The sequence below is a fragment of the Suncus etruscus genome, chromosome 6 (assembly GCF_024139225.1).
Source record: "Suncus etruscus isolate mSunEtr1 chromosome 6, mSunEtr1.pri.cur, whole genome shotgun sequence".
NCBI classification, from domain to species: Eukaryota; Metazoa; Chordata; class Mammalia; order Eulipotyphla; family Soricidae; genus Suncus; species Suncus etruscus.
The window spans coordinates 121,734,195-121,755,120 of record NC_064853.1 but is presented as its reverse complement, the minus strand read 5'-3'; the positions used below and the strand labels follow the sequence as shown (position 1 = coordinate 121,755,120).

General features: G+C 43.2%; 1 protein-coding gene and 1 non-coding gene across 2 annotated transcripts in view; one reads left to right on the top strand and one right to left on the bottom strand.

Moving 5' to 3' along the window:
• Positions 1 to 12,859: 12,859 nt before the first annotated feature.
• RNF145 (ring finger protein 145) overlaps positions 12,860 to 20,926 on the top strand; it is a 42,418-nt gene continuing 34,351 nt past the window's right edge. The window contains 1 exon segment of the mRNA XM_049775806.1: positions 12,860 to 13,163. Within this exon segment, the coding sequence (XP_049631763.1) occupies positions 12,980 to 13,163 (184 nt within the window). The 5' untranslated portion in view covers positions 12,860 to 12,979.
• On the bottom strand, positions 15,327 to 15,459 carry LOC126012597 (small nucleolar RNA SNORA51). Its single transcript, XR_007497049.1, has one exon. It is a non-coding gene; the product is annotated as a small nucleolar RNA SNORA51 (small nucleolar RNA).

Genomic DNA, 20,926 nt, shown 5'->3' with positions numbered 1-20,926 from the left:
TCACTTTGGCTGCTACTAGAAACTAACATTGTAATAGAGGCCTTTCTTGAAGTAGCCTTGTTACTGCATGTTCCCTGTTCTTTTTAAACCCTTTGCCTTTTAGTTTGGCTTGGTGACCAGTTTCTAGCATGAAGTGCTTTCCTGGAAACTGGATTAGCAGCCATGTAAGAGCAGTAACCCTTTCATTACCAGAGTAATTGTCTTCACTTGCTTTGAACTTCAGCTTTTACAGGCAGCCACAGTAAAAGGTGAAGGAGAACATGTGACATTTTTCCTGCTTTGACAAGTCCAGAGTACTTACAGTGAGGGTTACAGGGCTTTGAAGGCTTTTGTTTTCCCTTAGAAAAAGGAAAGATGATCATTTTCAACTATCATAGTGGTCCTTCTCTTCCCTAAATGCACTCCCCTACTATTTGTGGCAAGCTCCCAATGGACTGGTCCTCCTGGTCCTTTTCACTATTGTCTCTGGATATTAATACCATATTATCTTTTGGGCCACACCTGGTGGCCACCGATGCCCCAACGTTGAGGGGTTACTCCTGGCTATGCACTTAGAAATCGCTCCTGGCTTGGGGGACCATATAGTATGCCAGCGGATCGAACTGCAGTCCATCCTAGGTTAGTTTGTGCAAGGCAAACACCCTATCGCTTGCAGCACTGCTCTGAAATATTGGCTTTTTTTTCTATCTCACAAATGAGTATAATTATTCTATGTCTATCCCTCTCCCTCTGACTCATTTTGCTCAGCATAATACTCTCCATATCCACGTATAAGCAACTTTTACAATTTAATTTTTTAAGAGCTATATAATATTCCATTGTGTAGATGTACCACAGTTTATCCACTCATCTGTTCTCGGTCACTTGTTTTGTTTCTAGATTCTGGCTATTGTGAATAGTAATAAAATGGACATAGAAACTGCGTACTGAAAGGAGATAAAGGACTTTGCATGATACCCCTTCAGTAACAATACTGCAAACTACAGTATTGAAAGGTGCGGGGAACGGGGCCGGGCGGTGGCGCTGGAGGTAAGGTGCCTGCCTTGCCTGCGCTAGCCTAGGACGGACCGCGGTTCGATCCCCCGGCGTCCCATATGGTCCCCCAAGAAGCCAGGAGCAACTTCTGAGCGCATAGCCAGGAGTAACCCCTGAGCGTCACAGGGTGTGGCCCAAAAACCAAAAAAAAAAAAAAAAAAAAGAAAGGTGCGGGGAAGAAGCAGTCAGGGGAGAAACTGGGGATACTGGAGGTGGGAAATGTGTACTGGTAAAGGGTGTTGTATATTGTATGACTGAAAATTAATCATGAACAACTTTGTAACAGTACATCCATGTGATTCAATTAAATAATTTATTTATAAAAAAATTACTAAAAAGATAAAGGAAAGGTGAGGGCCTGAGTCTTAGCAGGAAGGGTGCTAGCTTTGCACATAGCCTATCCTGTTAGATTTCTTTCCACATCACATATGGTCCACCAGTCCATCAGGAATGATCTCTGAACACTGCTAGGCATGGCCCCAAACAAAAAATAAATAAATAAATAAATAAAAATGGAAAGGTGAGGGTCAGGATAGGTACTACCTCCATTTCAACAAAGCACACAAATCTAGTAACAAAAAGGTATGATTTTCAAGGTACAATTTTCATTTCACTGTAGAAGAATAAATCAGTCCAACATGAAATTACCATGGTATAGATTTGGACCCATTTGCAATTTGTAATCTGACCTTATGCTTTCTTGACAGGGAAGAGTCAAGTGTTTCAAATCTGGAGGAGCCAAAGGAAAGCTATTTATTATTTCAAATAGATTTCTATCTCTGTCCTCAGTCATGTGACATCTAATTTCTTACTTACCAGGTTATAACATCGGATCTCTGCAGTGCGGTGGGCATCAGGATGCTGCTAGAGTAGACAGCCCCGTGTTCCCCACCACCAACCACCTTCTCCTCCTCCCCCCCTCTCACTGGAGCTTACAGCAGGTAAGGCACTTGCCTTGTACACCTGAGTCTAATCAAAACTGGGGTTGATATCTGGCATACCATATTGTCTCCTGACCACTGGAGTGGTCATGACATGACAGGTGTCATCCCTGAGTGTAGAGCTAGGTGTAACCCCTAAGCATTCCTGGTTATGGCTTCCAAATCAAACCAAAATGACAACAACAAAATAAAGTGAAAGGTGTCTGGAGAGAGAGTTAGGATTACAACTGCCAGAAATATTTCAAACTTGGCTTTCATAGAGCTGTCATACACATGGAAGGAACTTACTGTGAATTGGATTGACTGATGTCTCCAGGGATACATTTTCTAAAAGTAGAGCATGCTTTTACAATTTTAGCAAGAGACAACAGTTTTGAGTACTGGAGGCTTAACACAATGTACATGGGCCACAGCTCCAAGAAAGGCTTCCATGCAGAAATCCAGAGTGAAATCATGAGGGCGCAGTTGGGAAGGGTTTGGCTCCAGGACCATGATACAGACACATTTATAGATGATCCAAGTCCCTTATATAAAATGGCAACATTTTCACTAGACTTTATTTATACTCCAATTATGTACTCCCTCCCTTTTTGTGGGGGAGGCATACCAACCATTGCTCAGGGGTTAATCCTGGCTCTGAACTGGTGGTGGTTGGGGGCCACATGGGATGCCAGGAATCAAACCTGGGTGGGTGTGTATAAGGTAAGCTTCTTATCCACTATACCATCTTTCTAGCATTCTACATATTTGCCTTTTTTTTTTTTATCACACCCATCTGTGCCCAGGGCTTTTTCTGACTCTGTGCTCAGGGATCACTCCTTCTGGGGACTTTTGGTGATTCTGAGGATTGAACCCAGGTTGACTGCATATGAGGCAAGTGCCCTACCTACTGTACTATTGCTCCAGCCCACTGTTATATATTTTAATGCTTTCTACAATGTGGATGTGATATAGCTGTTTTACTGTATTGTTTAGGGCAGGGGTCTCAAACTCAATTTACCCAGGGGTCGCAGGAGGCAAAGTCGGGATGATCCTTGAGTGCAAAGTCAGTAGTAAGCCTTGAACATTGGGTATGTGTGTGTGACCCAAACAACTAAAACAAAACAAAACAAAACAAAAAAGATTCGTCTAGGCCAGGGCCACAAAATGTACAGAGGGCCGCAAACGGCTCGCGGGCCGTGAGTTTGAGACCCTTGGTTTAGGGAATAACAAGAAAGTCACCTGTTCAATGCAGATCCAGTGCAACCCACCAGAGACCAATAATATAGTATTTCCATTGGGATTGGTTACATTCTTACTGACATGACTTAAATTGAACTGTAACATGCAGAAGCTGAGGCAGCATCAGCAAGACTCAGGAGTGTCGCAACATTTCAGCCACTCCTGGTGTGTTCCTTTATGTACTCAGGTAGGTGCCAATATCAAAGCCCAGAGGTATCTAGTGGTAGGTAGCAGGCTCTACAGGAATTTACCAAAGGCGAGGAACATAGTAGGTGGGGTGGGTTTGGCATGGTGACTGGAGGGGATGAGCGGGTGGATGGATTAGGGCAGCAGGGTCTGTAAGGGATGGAAACTGAAAAGGCAGAATTAAGAGAGGAGCAGGTAGCTGGTTTGCACACACACACACACACACACACACACACACACACACATGCAGGCTTATGCATAATTTAATTTCATTCAATCTGGCTTCAAACCTTGGTTTGATTCTGAAATTCAATTCTAAGAGGAAAAGTACAAGTTTCATTAGGCAGTGTGGTTCAGTAAAGAGAGACTCACTGTTTTTCTTATTTATTCCTACATGAAAAAAAAAATAAAAATACTTGGTGAGTGGAAAGAGTCCCTGTGCCCAGAGGTGTATTGCCTTGAAGGTGACAGATGAGCTTCTGTCCCTGCCAGGAGGCTCAAAGTCTGAGACCTGCAGGCCTCCAGAGAAAAAGATGTGTGTGCACTCACCTGCCCTTGACACCTTGGGCCCAAACAAACAAAAACATACCTCTGCCATGGGGGGGGGGGGCACAGGATGACAACCAGGTTCTGGGACTTCTCTCCCTCAGGCAGTTGCAATATATTCATGCATTCAGGGGACCTGGGGATCCTCCCTCGGGTCCTAGGGGACCCAGGAGCCAGAGGAGGGGAGGGGAGAGGAGAGGAGGAGAGACTCGGCCCGACGTCACGGCTGGCCACGTGTCCCCGTCGAGCAGGCAGGTGAGTGCCGGCGTGAGCGCGCGTGCGCAGAAGTGCGATCTCGGGCCCACGTGTCCGCAGCACGGCGCGCGCTTCCCGTGCGCGTGCGGGAGTCAGAACCCTACGTGCGCGTGCGCGCGCTCTCGGAGGCCGTGTTGGGCGCTTACGTACTGTCGGGCGGCGGCGCGCTCGCAGAAGCGGGCGGGGGCGAGGAGGAGGAGGGAACGCACGTGCGCGTGCGCCGGGGCGGGGCGGGGCGGGGCGGGGCGGGGCGAGCTGCTCTTGGCGCAGGCGCAGTGCGCGCAGCCGGGCCGTGGCCGCCGCCGCCGCCGCCGCCGCCGCCGGGGGCGGGAGGAGGGAAGAGAGGAGAAGCGCGCTGGGGCCGGCGATGGCTGCCGGAGCGGCTCGGCCCGCGAGCGACGGCGCGAGCACCCGCCGGTGCGGACGATGAGGCCCGCCCGGCTCGGCCCCCCGCCGCCCCCCGACACCAGCGCGGAGGAGGAGCCGCGGCTGTGAGGCCGCCGCAGCACCCAGGTGACGCGCGGGAGCCCCGGCCTCCGCCTCCTCCTTCCCGCGGGCGGGCGGGCGCGGCCGGGGTTACTCCCGGTCAGGCGCGGCGGGAGGCCCCGGGGCGGCCGGGGCCCTGGAAGGAAGCGGGGCGCGCTTCCGCCCCCGACCCTCGAACCCGGCCGGCCGGCGCCCGAGGCGGACGGAGCCCCCGACCCGTGCCTGCCGCCGCCGCCCGCCCGCCCCCCGCGAGGTTCCAAACTGCCCGACTGACGTGGCCCCTTGTCGGGGGCTCCTGCGCCTGCGAGTGGAGGCCGCGCTCTCGGCCACAGTTTCGGAATCGCAAAGCGCCTCGGTGGAGCCCAAATGGGCGTCGGGGCCCCCCACCCAGGCTGTCCAACGGACTGACGTGGGCCCCCTTTCTGGGGGAGCCTGCTCTCGGGCCACATAGTTTTGCAAGCCCCCGCCCCCACCCCAGGAGCGCTTCGTCGGAGCCCGCGTGGACGCGGACGCACATCAGGGGCCCCCGAACCCCAACCTAGGCTGGGCTGGGCTGAGGGGGAGCCCCAGAACCCAAGCCGAGCCAGCCCAGCTTATGTAAGCCACGCGATCTCTCGCTCCCCCGCGCCCCGGTGGATGTCGGAGGAGCCCCCATCGACCGATCCATCCATCATCCATCCGTCCGTCCGTCCGTCCGTCCGTCCGTCCGTCCGTCCGTCCGTCCGTCCATCCATCCATCCATCCATCCATCCATCCATCCATCCATCCATCCATCCATCCATCCGAGGCGCCCACTGCGCTCGCTCTCTCTTCGTTTTTTCTTTTTTCTTTTTGGTTGGTTGGTTTTGGGGCACACCCGGAGGCGCTCAGGAGTTGGTCTGGCTCTTGGCCCTGTGCTTCGAAATCAGAAGAAATCAGAAATCCCTCCTGGCAGGCTCATTCCGAGGACCCTCCCCACCCCTATAGGGTGCCGGGATTCGAACCACCGTCTCTGTTCTATCCTGGATCGGCTGCTTGCAAAGCAAATAAATGCCCCCGACCCCCTGGACCCCATCCTGCTCGCCCTCTCTGGCTCCGGGGCCTGCCTGCCTGCCTGCCTCCTCCAAAACTCTGCAGCTCTGTTAGGAACATCTCCCTGCTTCAGCCGATGGATGGTGGATGGATGGCGGGTTCTCCCTCTGTGATGATGGAATGGGATGATGACAGAAACTGGAAATGTTAGCCTCTGTCTGTCTTGTGGATCTGTTCTTTGGCTCAGAGAGTTAGGCGTAGGAACTTTCTCTCAGGCTTCAGTGATCTCTTAAGTACTTATATCAGTCATTGTCACTTGGGTCCTATTGGCAATGCTGTTTTTGCTCTTTTGAAATGGGAGGGTTTTTTTGTTGTTGTTGTTGTTGTTGTTGTTATGGTTTTGAGGTCACACCCGGCAGCACTCAGGGCTAGAAATCGCTCCTGGCAGGCTCCGGGGACCCTATAGGATGCCGGGATTCGAACCACCGTCCTGTCCTGCATGCAAGGCAAACGCCCTACTTCCATGCTATCTCTCTGGCCCCTGAAATGGGAGTTTTATCCAGGAGGTGCGAAACGTCATTCTCTTGGCAAGGCAAAGCACACTCCCATTTCGGTTCCTTATTTTTTTACGTAGTTCTTTGACATAGGGACTAAACTGTGCCATTTCCCCATTTATTTACTTATTTATTTATTTTAATTTTGGGGCCACACTCGACGATGCTTGGGACTCCTAGCTTTGCAGTCAGAAAGTACTCCTGGTAGTGGTTAGGGTGCTGAGGGGTGTTGTGGGATGCTGAGCCAACCAGGGTCTGCTGCATACAAGGCTCTGTGTCCAACCTTCTCTACTATCTCTCTTGCACACCCTTCCACCTCCTTTTTTTTTTTTAATATTTGGGATCGTATGGTATGTTTGATTTGGTCATTCAAACCCAAATGACACAGTAGTTTCAGAAAGTGCAGCTTGAGCCCTGGCACTCCCCTTACACAAGACTGCTGTTTTTGTAAGGAGGGATGGACCTCCGCTTCCCAACACGGAAATTTGACTTCAGTGAAACTAGCATTTGTCAAAAAAATTTTTATAAGCCTTTTTACTGTGGCAAGCATTTCTATTTGAATTGAATTTTATGCTACCTGCTAAGGCATTGTTTTAGAGTTTGGTTTTTCTGGTTCTTCTCACCTTTGAAGGGAGAACACTTAAATACATTTTATTATTATTATTTTTTTTATTTTTGTAGAGTTTAGGGTCCTAACCCGAAGTCTCCTACATGTAAAACAAGTGTTTACCAGCTAGGTACGTTCATGACCCTTACAGGAAACATTTTAAAACTCTTGCATGGAAAGAGTATAGCTGAAAAAAAGTGTGTAGCAGAAAATCATGGTAGAATAAACATTTGATTGACATAAGAGCTTTTAATTTTGTTTTGTCCTTTGGTGCTCCTGCTCATTGTCTAGAATTATATGGAATATTTGGTTCTAAGAGAATTTTTGAGTTCTTTCAACTCCAGATATGCTCCTTATGTCTACTCAGCAACATAGACAGGCAGAGAAGTAAACCTTGAGCTAAACTTGTCACTGGTAGGGTAAATGTCCTATCTTGGAAGAGAATGTTCCATTTTTACTTGAGGTTTGTAATGTTTGGCAGGTGTCAAGTTCAAGTGTCAGCCAACAGGATGTTTATTTCATCATATTTTGTGGTGCTTGGAGTGTAGCCTTAGCATTTACAGTGATCACTTTCACGGGTTACTTCTTTGGATAAGGTCCAGACATCCCCACCCCAGCCCTCTACTCCCATTTTCTTTCCACAACTCATATAAGTAGTTATTTAGATTTGGTACCCATGTGTTAAGTTTTCTTTCTCCAGGAGCAGTAGTACATTGGGTACAGCACTTACCTTAAACGTAAGATGGCCCAGGTTTTATCCACTGCATCTTAATATGGCCACTCCAAACCGGCCAGGAGTGATCAGTGAGCACAAAGCCAGGGATAAACCCTGAGCACTGCTGGGTGTGGCTCCAAACCAGAAACTAACAACAACAAAATTAGTTTGTTTCTTCCAGGTCTCTGGTAGCATGGTTTGCTTGTGAAAAGAAAATATCATTGTCACAGAGAACTTAATGGAACACATAGTAAGCAACAGACTTGTTTAAATGGGCACATTCCGTTCTGTCCCAGAGCCTTCTTAACTCAGATCTTTGAGGCTTGAGTTTATTATGCAGTAGAATTTGGGGAATCTGTCATCTTGGATCTGCTTGTGCTAGGACCCTATATTTTCTTATTATTTCTTTCCACTCTAAGATTGTAGTAATGGTTAAGATGAAATTGGTTACTTTTGGCTCATGAACAGCTTTTGAAGATGCTCTTCTTCAAGAATCTGGAGACCCCTCCAATACCATTTTAGAGTTAGATTTCCAATCCAGGATAAAATCACACGTTGAAATGAATTTATCGGGGCCAGAAAGATATCATGGAGGTAAGGCGTTTGCCTTTCATGCAGGAGGTCATCTGTTCAAATCCTGGCATCCCATATGGTCCCCCGTGCCTGCCAGGAGCAATTTCTGAGCCTGGAGCCAGGAATAACCCCTGAGCACTGCCGGGTGTGACCCAAAAACCACAAAAAAAAAAAAAAAAAAAAAAAAAAAAAAAGAAATGAATTTATCACCAAACAACAATAAAAGATGAACTGGTGTACGTTTAAAAATAACACAACAGGCTCAGCAATTTGAGGATGGAACTCAGCGATAGAGCCTTACATGTCTGACACCATGTGTTCTGTGGTTCCCCCAGCATCAGCAAACATAGTTAGTATATGTGCTGCAAAAGTGAGCACAGCCAAACATAATCCTTCAAAACACAAGAGAGCAGGCATTAATACTCCAAGTCAGATGAAATAAATGGTGCCATCCCACCCCCAAACAATATCTTATATTGGATTCTAGATATGGATATTTTTTCCGTGTTATTATAAAGCCTGTCAGTAGAATCATGTTGGTTCATGGTGGTTTGGGAGAAAGATACAGTTTCCTGTGCTTTGAAATAAACTTGGGGCCAGACAAAGTACAGTGGATGAGGCTTTTGCCTTGATACAGCTGACCCAGGTTTCATCTCATTGTCCCAAAGGACTGCCAGGATGAGTGCAGAGCCAGGAGTAAACCTTGAGCACTGCCAGGTATAGCCCCATAAAACAAACAGAAAAAGAAATAAACTCCCGAAGAGTTTGTGAAGTTGCCTGTTTGGCCCTCATAGTAAGCTGCATTTCTAAGTTTTAAAGTCTTCTAGAATGTTTAGAAACATCACACTTTTTTACAGTGGTAGTGAGTCTCCTAGTATTTTCATGGATGTTCTAGAACATTTGCAAGCAAAGAAACATAGAAGGGAATACAAGTCAAACTAACCCCACTGTTTAAAGGAATTAGAGTGACTATTTTGTTGCATTACTAAGATTTGTGTTTTGTTTTTGTTCCTCAGCACTAGTCAGGGCTTAACACCTGGCTCTGGGCTCAAGGATCACTTCTGGTGGGACTCGGGGAAACCCTATGGGGCGGCAGAGACTGATTGAATTTGGCCTTATGCAAGACAAGCATCTTATGTGTTGTACTATCTCTCTCTCTCTGGTCCAATATTTTCTATTTTATATAATACACACTTTGAGAAATTTAGTTTGATTTGTGTAAATTGATTGTTGTAAGTAGCAGTAAATGTTAATTAGGGATTTTATTTTTCAGGGTTGTTTCCCCTCTTTGGAAGTAGCTATTGGTTTTGATTCTTAATATGTATGTTTCTTATTTAAGAAAATTGGATTTTCAATTGCATGAATTCATCTATAAATAGTATAAAACAGCAATATACATATTGCTAATAGTTAATGTTGTGGAACCAGAAGGAAAAACTAATTATTTGCTAGAACATACATCTAGAAATTGATAATGGTGATATTTGAATTCAAGTCATATACACTTAGGTCTTTTTTTTTTTTTTTTTTTTTGGTTTTGGGTCACACCCGGCAGTGCTCAGGATTACTCCTGGCTCCATGCTCAGAAATCGCTCCTGGCAAGCTCGGGGGACCATATGGGGCGCCGGGATTCGAACCTATGACCTTCTGCATGAAAGGCCTTACCTCCATGCTATCTCTTCAGCCCCTAGGTCTTAATGTTTTTTGACACCTACTGATCTCCATTTTCAACTGATTTCTGAGAGTAAAGATTATGTAGGAAGAAACTATTTTTACTGTTTTACTATTTTCTAGTTTTTCAACAAATTTGATGAAAAGTTACAAAAAACTGGCAAATTATCTTAAGTACGATTTACTGTTACCAAACATTAGTATTTTAAATTGATTTTTCTTATAATTTAAATCAATAAGAATGTTGTCATTAGATTCCTATTCTTTTGGTACTTACTGTTTAATTTTATCATATCAAGTTTGATGCCATCTGCTACTCTAAAGTTCCTAATTATTTTTAAAAAAGAAAAAAAAAGCATGCAATATTGTTTCAGATTTTTAAGTCACTCCACTTAAGCAAATTGTCATTGTTCCTGACTATAGAAGGCATCTGATAATTAGCTGCTTACTTATAACTCGCTGCTTAAAACCTCTATTTCCTCAGCATTTCTCCCTTGTTCTATGGAATATTCAAAGTAAAGTATACAGTGCAAGATTTTACCAGATGTGAGACAGTCACCAGGGTATCAAAATCTGTCCCACCCATATCCATTTTTTGTCTCCTCCCCCGCCTATATTCAAGGCAGACATTTTTATAAGGAATAGGTAACCTGCCACCTCTAATAGGTGACTAGCACCTCTTCATTTAGTATGTCATGATTTCTGTAGTCTTGAGTAAAAAAAAAAGAAAACAAAACAAAATTGAAGAGGTCTAGCGCACTCATTGAAAGGAATTTGAATTAGGATTCCAAAAACCCAGAATTTAATAAAATTTTAATTTTGCATAATTTGTGAAGTATACAAAAGCATTTGATAATAGGATGAAATATGTCAGTAATCAATAAAATCAGTTTCTCCATGATTGGAAACTTTTATTAATGGTGTGCCAAGTTAAAGTGCCATTCCAAGTAAACACCAACTATTTTAGCGAGGGAGCTATGAAAATTAGAGGGGAAGATGGAAATTCTGACAAATATTTAACCATAGCATAGCAATCTGTTACTGTGATTTTCTTCAGAAATAAATGTTTTCATTTGTCCTGTAATGTCTGAAATTGCTGCCAATGCTAGAGATGTGTTTTGCTTTTTCAGCAAAATTCTTAAAAGGATATTGTCAGAGCCAACCATCCGGAATTATTATAATTTTAAGAGTCTCCTTTCTTCACGTTGAGTTGTCTATTCTCTTTCCTTTATTTCCTTGCATTAATCAGCTGCCACAACATGTAGAGCAATGCTGCGTGAATGGTCTGATTCAGTAATAGGGTTCTAGGAGCTTCTCTTCAACTTCTAAGAAAAGACAAGGTTGCTGCATCTTCATGTGCAAGCATGTCTGTCTGGACCAGGGGAGAATCTGGTGAATGTCACCTTCCTACCACTGAAATGAATGTTAGTTTTCTGCTACTGGAATGATGTTACTTTTCTACTTGAAGGCAGATTATGGAATTTTATCTGCGGAGTTTTCTGAACCAAGGGAACAATGTTACAAGCAATACTTCCTCTGTATCACCAGTTTTCTATATTGCACCTAGTTCATGGAAATTCATTGTTTTAATTTTTATTTTAGATATAAAGGGAAAGCATAGACTGCAAACCAAATGTTTAATTAGACAGCCCCCCTTGGGGGGGTTATATCTGGGCCACATAGGTGGTATTTAGGGCCTAATCTTGGCTCTGCTGGGGATCACTCCTTGGGCCATACATATAGAGCAACTTGCTTTCTGTACTAACTCATTGGTCCCTTCACTCAGAATTTTTATTCACTGCCTTCAATTTTTTTCACATGCTATTTTGAATTTGTCTTTTAAACATTTATTATTACTATTATTAGTTTTTGGACCATACTGTGTGGTACAGGAGCTCTACCTCCCTAACCTTTGTACTCACTGTGCTGGCATGTTGGGTGGTGTTCAGGGACTATGCTCAGGTAGGGGTCCCTCCTGGTGGATGTGTGCAGAAAATAACATGCAGTGCTGGGTTTGGACCTGTGATAGCAGCAACTGATTTCTTGGCCCAGCCCTCTTCTTAAAAGAGCTACTTAGGTCTCAGTTTTTCAGGGTGCTTTTTTCTTTTCAAGTTATAGTTGCTGTATTTATTACTTTGTGAAGTGCCTAGATTAGGAGTGATGGGCTTTTGTAAAAGTGTCCAGGCCGAGCATTTACCGTATATATTTGAGTATAAACCGACCCCCCTAATTTTACCCTAATTTAGTGACTCGAGTAAAAGCCGAGGTGGAAAATGCAGCAGCCACTGATAAGTTTCAAAAATAGAAATATATACCCAAAACAATTACAATAATTAAGGAATCAGTAGGTAAAATGTTTTTCAATATTTATTGCTAAAGAAAAACTGTAAACTAGCAACAGTAACTTTAAAACTTTAAATAAAGTGCAGAAAACCGTCGTTTAACAGGTAATCAAGCTAAATCATAAAGGTTAAAATCCTTCAAAACTGGATTCCTCCTCCTCATCTGTATGTCCAAATTGAGCTTCAGCTGCATCTGATGTAAAGGTATCAGCACAGACACTGTCATCATTACTGAGCTCGCAGATATCATTGTCACTGCTGTCAGTCTCATACAAAGCGCAGAATATTGTGGGTTAAATAGTTCGGTGGCATCCTGTCCAGTTCATCCTGTCCTCGACTTGTGGACGGAGCAGAAGCACCGCCCCCTTCAGCAGCCGGCAGAAGACGACTGGAGACTGCATTTGATTGGGTGTACACCGAATAACCTGTATGACCCAAATATGAGCCGAGTTCGGGGTTTTCGGCACAAAATTTGTGCCAAAAAACTAGGCTTATACTCAAGTATACATGGTAATTAGAAGCTCAGACTTGGGGGCCAAGGATTTTGGTCAGTGGTTAGAACACTTGTCTTGCTCATGTAAAGCTTTGGTACTGAAAAAAACCACAGCAATGAACCTAGAATCTCAGTCTTGGACAGACCTGAAAGTGTCAGTGTGAGAACACAATAAGGGAATTATTTTGCAGATTTACAGAGGTGGCAGATTGTAGCTAAAGAGTTTGGTAGATTTTAACATTTGTGTGTACTGTGTCAGTCTATGAGCTGAAAATGGCTTAGCTTACTTTTTTTCTGTTCTTTTTAATGTCCCCTGAACATTAGGTCTGCTCCAAGAAAAACCATGGCTGCGAAGGAGAAGCTGGAAGCAGTATTAAACGTAGCCCTGAGGGTGCCCAGCATCATGCTGCTGGACGTCCTTTACCGGTGGGATGTCAGCTCCTTCTTTCAGCAGATCCAAAGAAGCAGCCTTAATAACAATCCTCTTTTTCAATATAAGTATTTGGCCCTCAACATGCATTATGTAGGTAAGTGTCTGCATTGCCTTTTTCTGGCCCACTCTTACTCATTTCTTGGTGCATTCTTGAATCTGAATAAAAAGCATCCTGCCTCCACTGATGTAACAGTGATTGGTGATAGTGCCCATAATATTGGTGAATGTTTATATTTGTGTCTCATTTATCTTTGTGTGATGCATACGAACTATTAGTACCAGAGGAAAACATTTGAATCTGGGGAAATTGTTTTGGTTTTTGGGCTTATCTGGTGATGTGAAGGGATTATTCTTGGCTCTGTGTTGAGGGGTAACTCCTGAATGCTTAGGGGACTGGAGATTGAACCAGGGCTTTTGTGTGCAAAGCTTGTACTCGTCGGTTGAGCTCTTCTCTCTCTGGCCCATCCATTTGATTTTTTTGTTTGTTTGTGCTTTTTGAGCCATACTTAGCAATGCTCACAGCTTATTTTTAGTATGTGCTTAGGGATGACTTTTGTCAGTCTCTGGGCACATAATCCTAGGGATCATAGAGTTGGCTGGGCGCAAAGCAATCATCTTAACCCTCATAATATCTATTTCGCTTTAGCTTTTTTGTTTAGTTTAGGTTTTTTTTTTTTTTTTTTTTTGGTTTTTGGGCCACACCCGTTTGGCGCTCAGGGGTTACTTCTGGCTATGCACTCAGAAATCGCTCCTGGCTTGGGGGAACCATATGGGAGGCCAGGGGATCGAACTGCGGTCCATCCTACGCTAGCGCTTGCAAGGCAGATACCTTACCTCTAGTGCTACCTTCCCGGCCCCTGTTTAGTTTTATTTTTTGTGCCACATCCTGTGGTGCTCAGGGCTCACTCAGGATTATTCCTAGTGGTGCTTGGGATCATATGGGATGCTAGGGATCAAACCTGGCAAATACCAAGGCAAATACCATAACTGCTGTGCTATGGCTCTGGTTCCTACTTCAACGTTTTCATACCTGTGAAAAACCACAACTAAAGGGTATGATCTCCGGTGAGCGCCAGTGCCAAGAGGGTGTCACCTCTGCTCAGTGCATTAAAAACAAATCGAGAAAGAGGACAGAATTAAAATCGCTTTAGAAAAGAATCTACACTGTGTTTTTTTGTTTGTTTGTTTGTTTTTTGGGTCACACCTGACAGTGCTCAGGGGTTACTCCTGGCTCTATGCTCAGAAATTGCTCCTGGCAGGCTTGGGGGACCATATGGGATGCCGGGATTAGAACCACCAACCTTCTGCATGCAAGGCAAACACCTTACCTCCATGCTATCTCTCTGGCCCAACACTGTGTTTTTAAAAAAGTTGGGGCCGGAGCCGTGGCGCAAGTGGTAAGGGTCTGCCTTGACCGCACTACCGTAGGATGGACCACAGTTCTATTCCCCCGGTGTCCCATATGGTCCCCAAAGCTAGGAGCGATTTCTGAGTGCATAGCTAGGAATAACCATTGAGTGTCACTGGGTGTGGCCCAAAAAACAAAAACAAAAATAAAAAAAAAATAGGGGCCGGTGAGGTGGCACTACAGGTAAGATGTCTGCCTTGCAAGCACTAGCCAAGGAAAGACTGCAGTTCGATCCCCCGGTGTCCCACAAGCCAGGGGCAATTTTTGAGCGCTTAGCCAGGAGTAACCCCTGAGCATCAAACGGGTGTGGCCGAAAAACAAAACAAAACAAAATAAAAAAAGTTCTTATAGGGTCTGGTGCAGTAGCACAGTGGTAGGGTGCTTGCCTTGCACACAACTGGCCCAGGATGGATCGTGGTTCCTTGAACCAGGAGAGATTTCTGAGCGCATAGCCAGAAGTAACCCCTGAGTGTCACCGGGTGTGGCCCCAAAACAAAACAAAAAAGCAAAAAAAAAAGTTCTCATATGTTTTGTTCCATTTCTGAACTTTTTGTTCCAAATTTATCTTTTTTACTGAGGATTTAGATATCCTTTATTGCCTTAGTTGATGCCTTTCTTGGTCCCAATTTACTTTTTCTCCATTTTTTTCTGTTATTTTTATTTTAGTTCTCTATATGACATAGTTACCTAGCTTGTTCCCAAAACAACCAACCCATTTTTGTTGAGATTGCATTGATAATAAAATTCTTTGTGTGTGAAGAGATAACTTGCCTTTAAGGAAGAACATTGCTCACCTTACTCTTTAAAGATCTTTTAGTCTTTCTTGAGTACTTTAAATTTTTTTTTTTTTTTTGTCCCCCAATTCACAATACATACCCGGCAAGGGGCCTGTGTTGAGGTGTATATGGGGTGCCTTTACTGTACCTCCTCTTTCTATACAGCCAGTGTAAAGAACACAGCCTGTGGTAAGATTTGGGAGGCCTTATCTTATCTTTTATTTATTTTATTTATTTTTTTTCTTCAGAGCAAACTAAAGTTGTTTTTTTTTTTTAAAGTAAAAAATTCATTTAAAGGACAAAATTGATTAACATAATGAGGTAAACTAATATAACATAATATAGTGACATAACATAACATATAATATAATTGATATAATAATAATACATGTAAGTCAAAGAAAATTTCTGATTAAAAACACAATTTTTTTTTTTCATAATGGTTTACATATCTTTCACTGTAGTATTTTGGATACATATTCACATTGAATCAGGGGAATACCCATCACCTAATATGTCCTCTTCTCAATCAAAAATCAAATATGCTGAAAATAGGCAGAGTCCTGTCTAGAGGCTTCCAACCTCAGTTTTAGAGAGGATGTGAAAAAAATAATTAAAATACCACAACAATACACACACAAAAAAAATATCGAATTAAATAACCGATAAGCACCACAACAATAAAGACAGGCACCACACAATAATCTCGGTTCTGAAATCAAATCATACTCAAGTGCAAAAAAGAAAGAAAAAGACAAAACAAAATAAAATAAAATATTGGAGACATCAACCTTAATCTCCACACCAAAATAAAAACGTCAAAAAAATAGATCATTTATTCTCCTCTTGCTGCTTTCGTGGTATGTGGAAGACTTCTACTTTATCTTGGATGGTAAAATCAGTCCTGTTTCTAAAGATCTTGGTGGCTGTGCAGATCAGGGAATGGAGTTTATGAAGTCTTTCTTTGTGGTTCTAGCAGTTATGCTTCTTCAATGTCATTTTTTTGTTTTTTATGTGTTCTAGGTGTTTCAGAATAGTGCTACCATTCTGTGTTTTTCTTTTGTCTTCTGACTTACTTCGTTTAACATAACATGATCTAGGTCCATCCACGTTGCTGCAAAGTCTGTGATTGTATCATTTCTAACTGCCATGTAATATTCCATTGTATATATGTACCACATCTTAATGATCCATTCATCTGTTGTTGGACATCGAGGTTGGTTCCAAGATTTGGCTATTATACTGAGTGCTGCAATAAATAGTGGGGTACATATGTATTTTGGAATGAATGTCCTTCCATCTTGGGGATATATGCCTAGGAGAGCAATTGCTGGGTCAAATGGCAGCTCAATTCTAAGTTCTTTGAGCACTCTCCAGACTTTTCTCCATAGATGTTGGACCAAGGGGCATTCCCACCAGCAATGAATGAGAGTTCCTTTCATACCACATCCTCTCCAACAAAGGTTGTTCCCATTATTTTTGATGTGAGCCAACCTCACTGGTGTGAGGTGGTATCTCATTGTTGTCTTGATTTGGATCTCCCTGATGATGAGCGAAGTTGAGCATGTTTTCATGTGTTTGTTGGCCATCCTTCTCTCTTCCTCAGAGAAATGTCTATTCATTTCGTCTCCCCATTTTTTTATGGCTTCGTTTGGTTTTGAAGGGCTCAGGTTTCTGAGCGCTTTGTATGTTCTAGATATCAGCCCTTTATCTGATATATCAAGTGAAAAGATTTTTTCCCATTCTGTTAGCTGTCTTCTTGCATTAAGTAGGGTTTCTTTTGCCATGCAGAAGCTTTTTAGTTTGATATAGTCCCATTTGTTTATAGTTGATGCTAACGTTTTTGCCATTGGTGCTCCGGTCTCAAAGACCCTTTTTTTTTTTGGGTTTTTGGGCCACACCCGGTGATGCTCAGGGGTTACTCCTGGCTATGCGCTCAGAAGTCGCTCCTGGCTTGGGGGACCATATGGGACGCCGGGGGATCGAACCGCGGTCCGTCCGAGGCTAGCGCAGGCAAGGCAGGCACCTTACCATTAGCGCCACCGCCCGGCCCCTCAAAGACCCTTTTGATATAAAGGTCTTCGAGTGTTCTGCCTATTTTATTCTCGATAAACTTTATAGATTCAGGTCTGATTTCCAGATCTTTGATCCATTTTGAGTTGACTTTTGTATAAGGAGTGAGATATGGGTCGATTTTCACTTTCGTGCATATGAGTTTCCAGTTGTACCAACACCATTTGTTGAATAGGCTTTCTTTGTTCCATTTCCTATTCTTGCCTCTTTTATCAAATATTAGTTGGCTATATATCTGGGGGTTTATGTCTGGGAATTCTGTTCTAATCCACTGGTCTGAGGTCCTGTCTCTGTTCCAGTACCATGCTGTTTTTATTACTATGGCTTTATAGTATAGTTTCAAGTTAGGTAAGGAGATACCTCCCAACTTCTCATTTTTCAGAATGTGTTTAGCTATCCTGGGTCTTTTATGGTTCCAAATGAATTTTATAATTGATTGTTCTATTTCTTTAAAGAATTGTGTCTGGATTTGGATAGGGATTGCATTAAATCTATATAGCAGTTTGGGTAAAATAGTCATTTTGACTATGTTAATTCTACCTATCCATGAGGATGGGATGTTCTTCCATTTCTTTAGATCGTCTTCAATTTCTTTCTGAAGTGTTTTGAAGTTTCCCTGGTATAGATCTTTCACTTCTCTTGTAAGGTTGATTCCTAGGTATTTGATATTTTTTGATACTATCTTAAATGGAATTGTATTTTTAATCTCTCTCTCCTCAACTTCATTGTTTGTATATAAAAACGCTACTGTCTTTTGTGTATTGACTTTGTATCCAGCCACTTTACTGTATTGGTTGATTGTTTCTAGGAGTTTTTCTGTGGATTCTTTAGGGTTTTTGATGTATATCATCATATCATCAGCAAATAGAGCTAGCTTGTGTTCCTCTTTCCCTACTTGAATTCCTTTGATTCCCTTCTCTTGTCGGATTGCTATTGCTAGGACTTCTAAGGTTATATTGAATAAGAGTGGAGAGAGTGGACAGCCTTGCCTAGTTCCTGACCTTAGTGGGAATGCTTCTAGCTTCTCGCCATTAAGTATAATGTTGGCTGTAGGCTTTTCATAAATAGCTGTAACTATCTTAAGGAAGGTGCCTTCTAACCCTATTTTGCTGAGTGTCTTTAACATGAACGGATGTTGGATTTTGTCAAACGCCTTCTCTGCATCGATTGATATGATCATGTGGTTTTTGTCCTTCATGTTGTTGATGTGGTGTATAATGTTTATTGATTTGCGTATGTTGAACCAACCTTGCATTCCTGGTATGAATCCCACTTGATCGTGATGTATGATCTTTTTGATGAGGTGTTGGATTCGGTGAGTACTTTAAATTTTTTTTTTGTTTGTTTTTTGTTTTTTGGGTCACACCCAGCATTGCTCAGGGGCTACTCTTGGCTCTATGCTCAGAAATTGCTTCTGGCAGGCTCGGGGGGACCATATGGGATGCCGGAATTCGAACCACCGACCTTCTGCATGCAAGGCAAATGCCTTACCTCCATGCTGTCTCTCAGGCCTCTACTTTACTTTTTTTTAATATTAAAAAATCATCTTGGGGGGGCCGGGCGGTGGCGCTAAAGGTAAGGTGCCTGCCTTGCCTGCGCTAGCCTTGGACGGACCGCGGTTCGATCCCCGGTGTCCCATATGGTCCCCCGTGCCTGCCAGGAGCTATTTCTGAGCAGACAGCCAGGAGTAACCCCTGAGCATTACCGGGTGTGGCCCAAAAATCAAAAAAAAAAAAAAAATCATCTTGGGGCTGAAGAGCTAATACAGTGGGTAAAGTGTTTGCCTGGGATGTGGCTGACTCAAATTCTATTTCTGGCATCTCAAATGATCCCTGAGCACTGTCAGGAGTGATCCTTGACTACAAAGCCAAGAAGGAGTAATCCCGAGTACTGCCAGGTGTAATCCCGAAACCAAAAATGAATACAATTTTAGACTTGAAATATTTTGACATTTGTTTGATTCTAAATATTTTTTCTGTTGTGAGGCTTTTCCCTCCTTATTATTTCTTATTAGAGCTTAAAAAATCAAACTCAGCATTGAGAACAGGCTCAAACGGCTGGAGCACAGCCTTGCCTGTGGGAAGCCCCATCCCATGTTAGATACCCAGTACCACATAGCTCCTCAAACATCACTGAGAATGATGCTCAAGCATGTAGTTGGGACTAACCCAGAAAGAATCCCTCAAAGTAACCAGATTTGGTTCTCTTTTATGAGATAAAATTGAGCCTTAAAATCTGGAAGCTTTCCAGTTTGAATCAGAGAACAGCAAAACAGATGACTCTCCAGATAGAGTGGGTGAAATATTGATTTTTAACACTTTTGCAGAGTATATGATTTTAAATGGGGAATTGAATGAGAAAGGTGAGCAGATACCTTTGTGAAGAGACTGGAATATCTGTTAGACATATGTGCTTTATTTAATAGATAGTGAGGGATCAATGAAGAATTAGAGCAGGTGAGGTGGGTTTGTTTGATTTTGTTTTGGGCCACATCTGACAGAGTTTAGGGGTTATTCCTGCCTTTGCACTCATGAATCACTGTCCTATCAGTGCTCAGAAGATCATATGAGATGTCGAGGGTAAACTCTACTATATCTTAGGCTCCGAATGAGATGCATTTTAAGATTGACTGGGAAATAGGGGATGGTTATATGGCTTGTAGGTAGCATGCATGCTTAGCATGTTTGAGGCCCTAAGTTGATCCCCAACACCAGGGGGCTGGGGGAAACGAGGAGGATTGATTATAGGATAGTGGTTAGGGTGGGAAGGCAAGTAAGAAGAGTAGTTAGAATTTAAGGAAAGAAGTATAAGTGCTAGAAAACATGTTAGAAGTGGGAGAAGTAATTATTGATTATTTATTCAAATAAAATTTGAATCATTTTTGAGTAAAAACACTAGTGAGGTAAAGTTCAGTTTCTTCTCATTCTGACGACCTTTCCATGTTTGCAAAGTTGTTGACTGCTTTATCTTTTCCGAATTCTGGAAAGTGTTTCTGGATCTTGCAACTCCCTAAATCATCTCTTCTGACTCACTTGCTGTCTTTTTTTAATTTAGACTCTTTGTAAGTGTTGGTGCTGCCCAGAATTTGTTTTTAATTCCTAACTTCCAAAGTCTTGAGTAATTTTTGCTAGCTTGGGCTGAACCAGCTTCTTCTCCACTTTCCCCTGCTGTTTTGGACACAGGAGACTGAGGTTGGAGCTTCTTTCTCCCCATGGCTCTGCTTCATTCCTCTGCTTGTCTCCTTTAGGGAACTGGATGCTCACCCGTCTCGGTAGCCTGATTCTGAGCCCTTTTTAAGTTCGGCTGGATGTCTGTTACCTGTGTTCTTACCAACTGCCTGATGAAAGCCTGATACTTGACAAATTTCTATTTGTGAGATGACTCTACTGTGAGGTTCCAGAATCCAGACGCTTCAGTTTGTTGTCCCCAGACTAGCTCATCAGCTTTATCTCAAGTCTCCACCTCTTGTATTTCCTCTCATAAATGCAGCTTGTCCTCTATGCACACCTGAACCGTCACAACCCACTACACTTCCTTTTTCTCAGCTACTCACCCATAGATAAATTATTTTAAAATACTTTTTAAAAATTTTGACCTCAT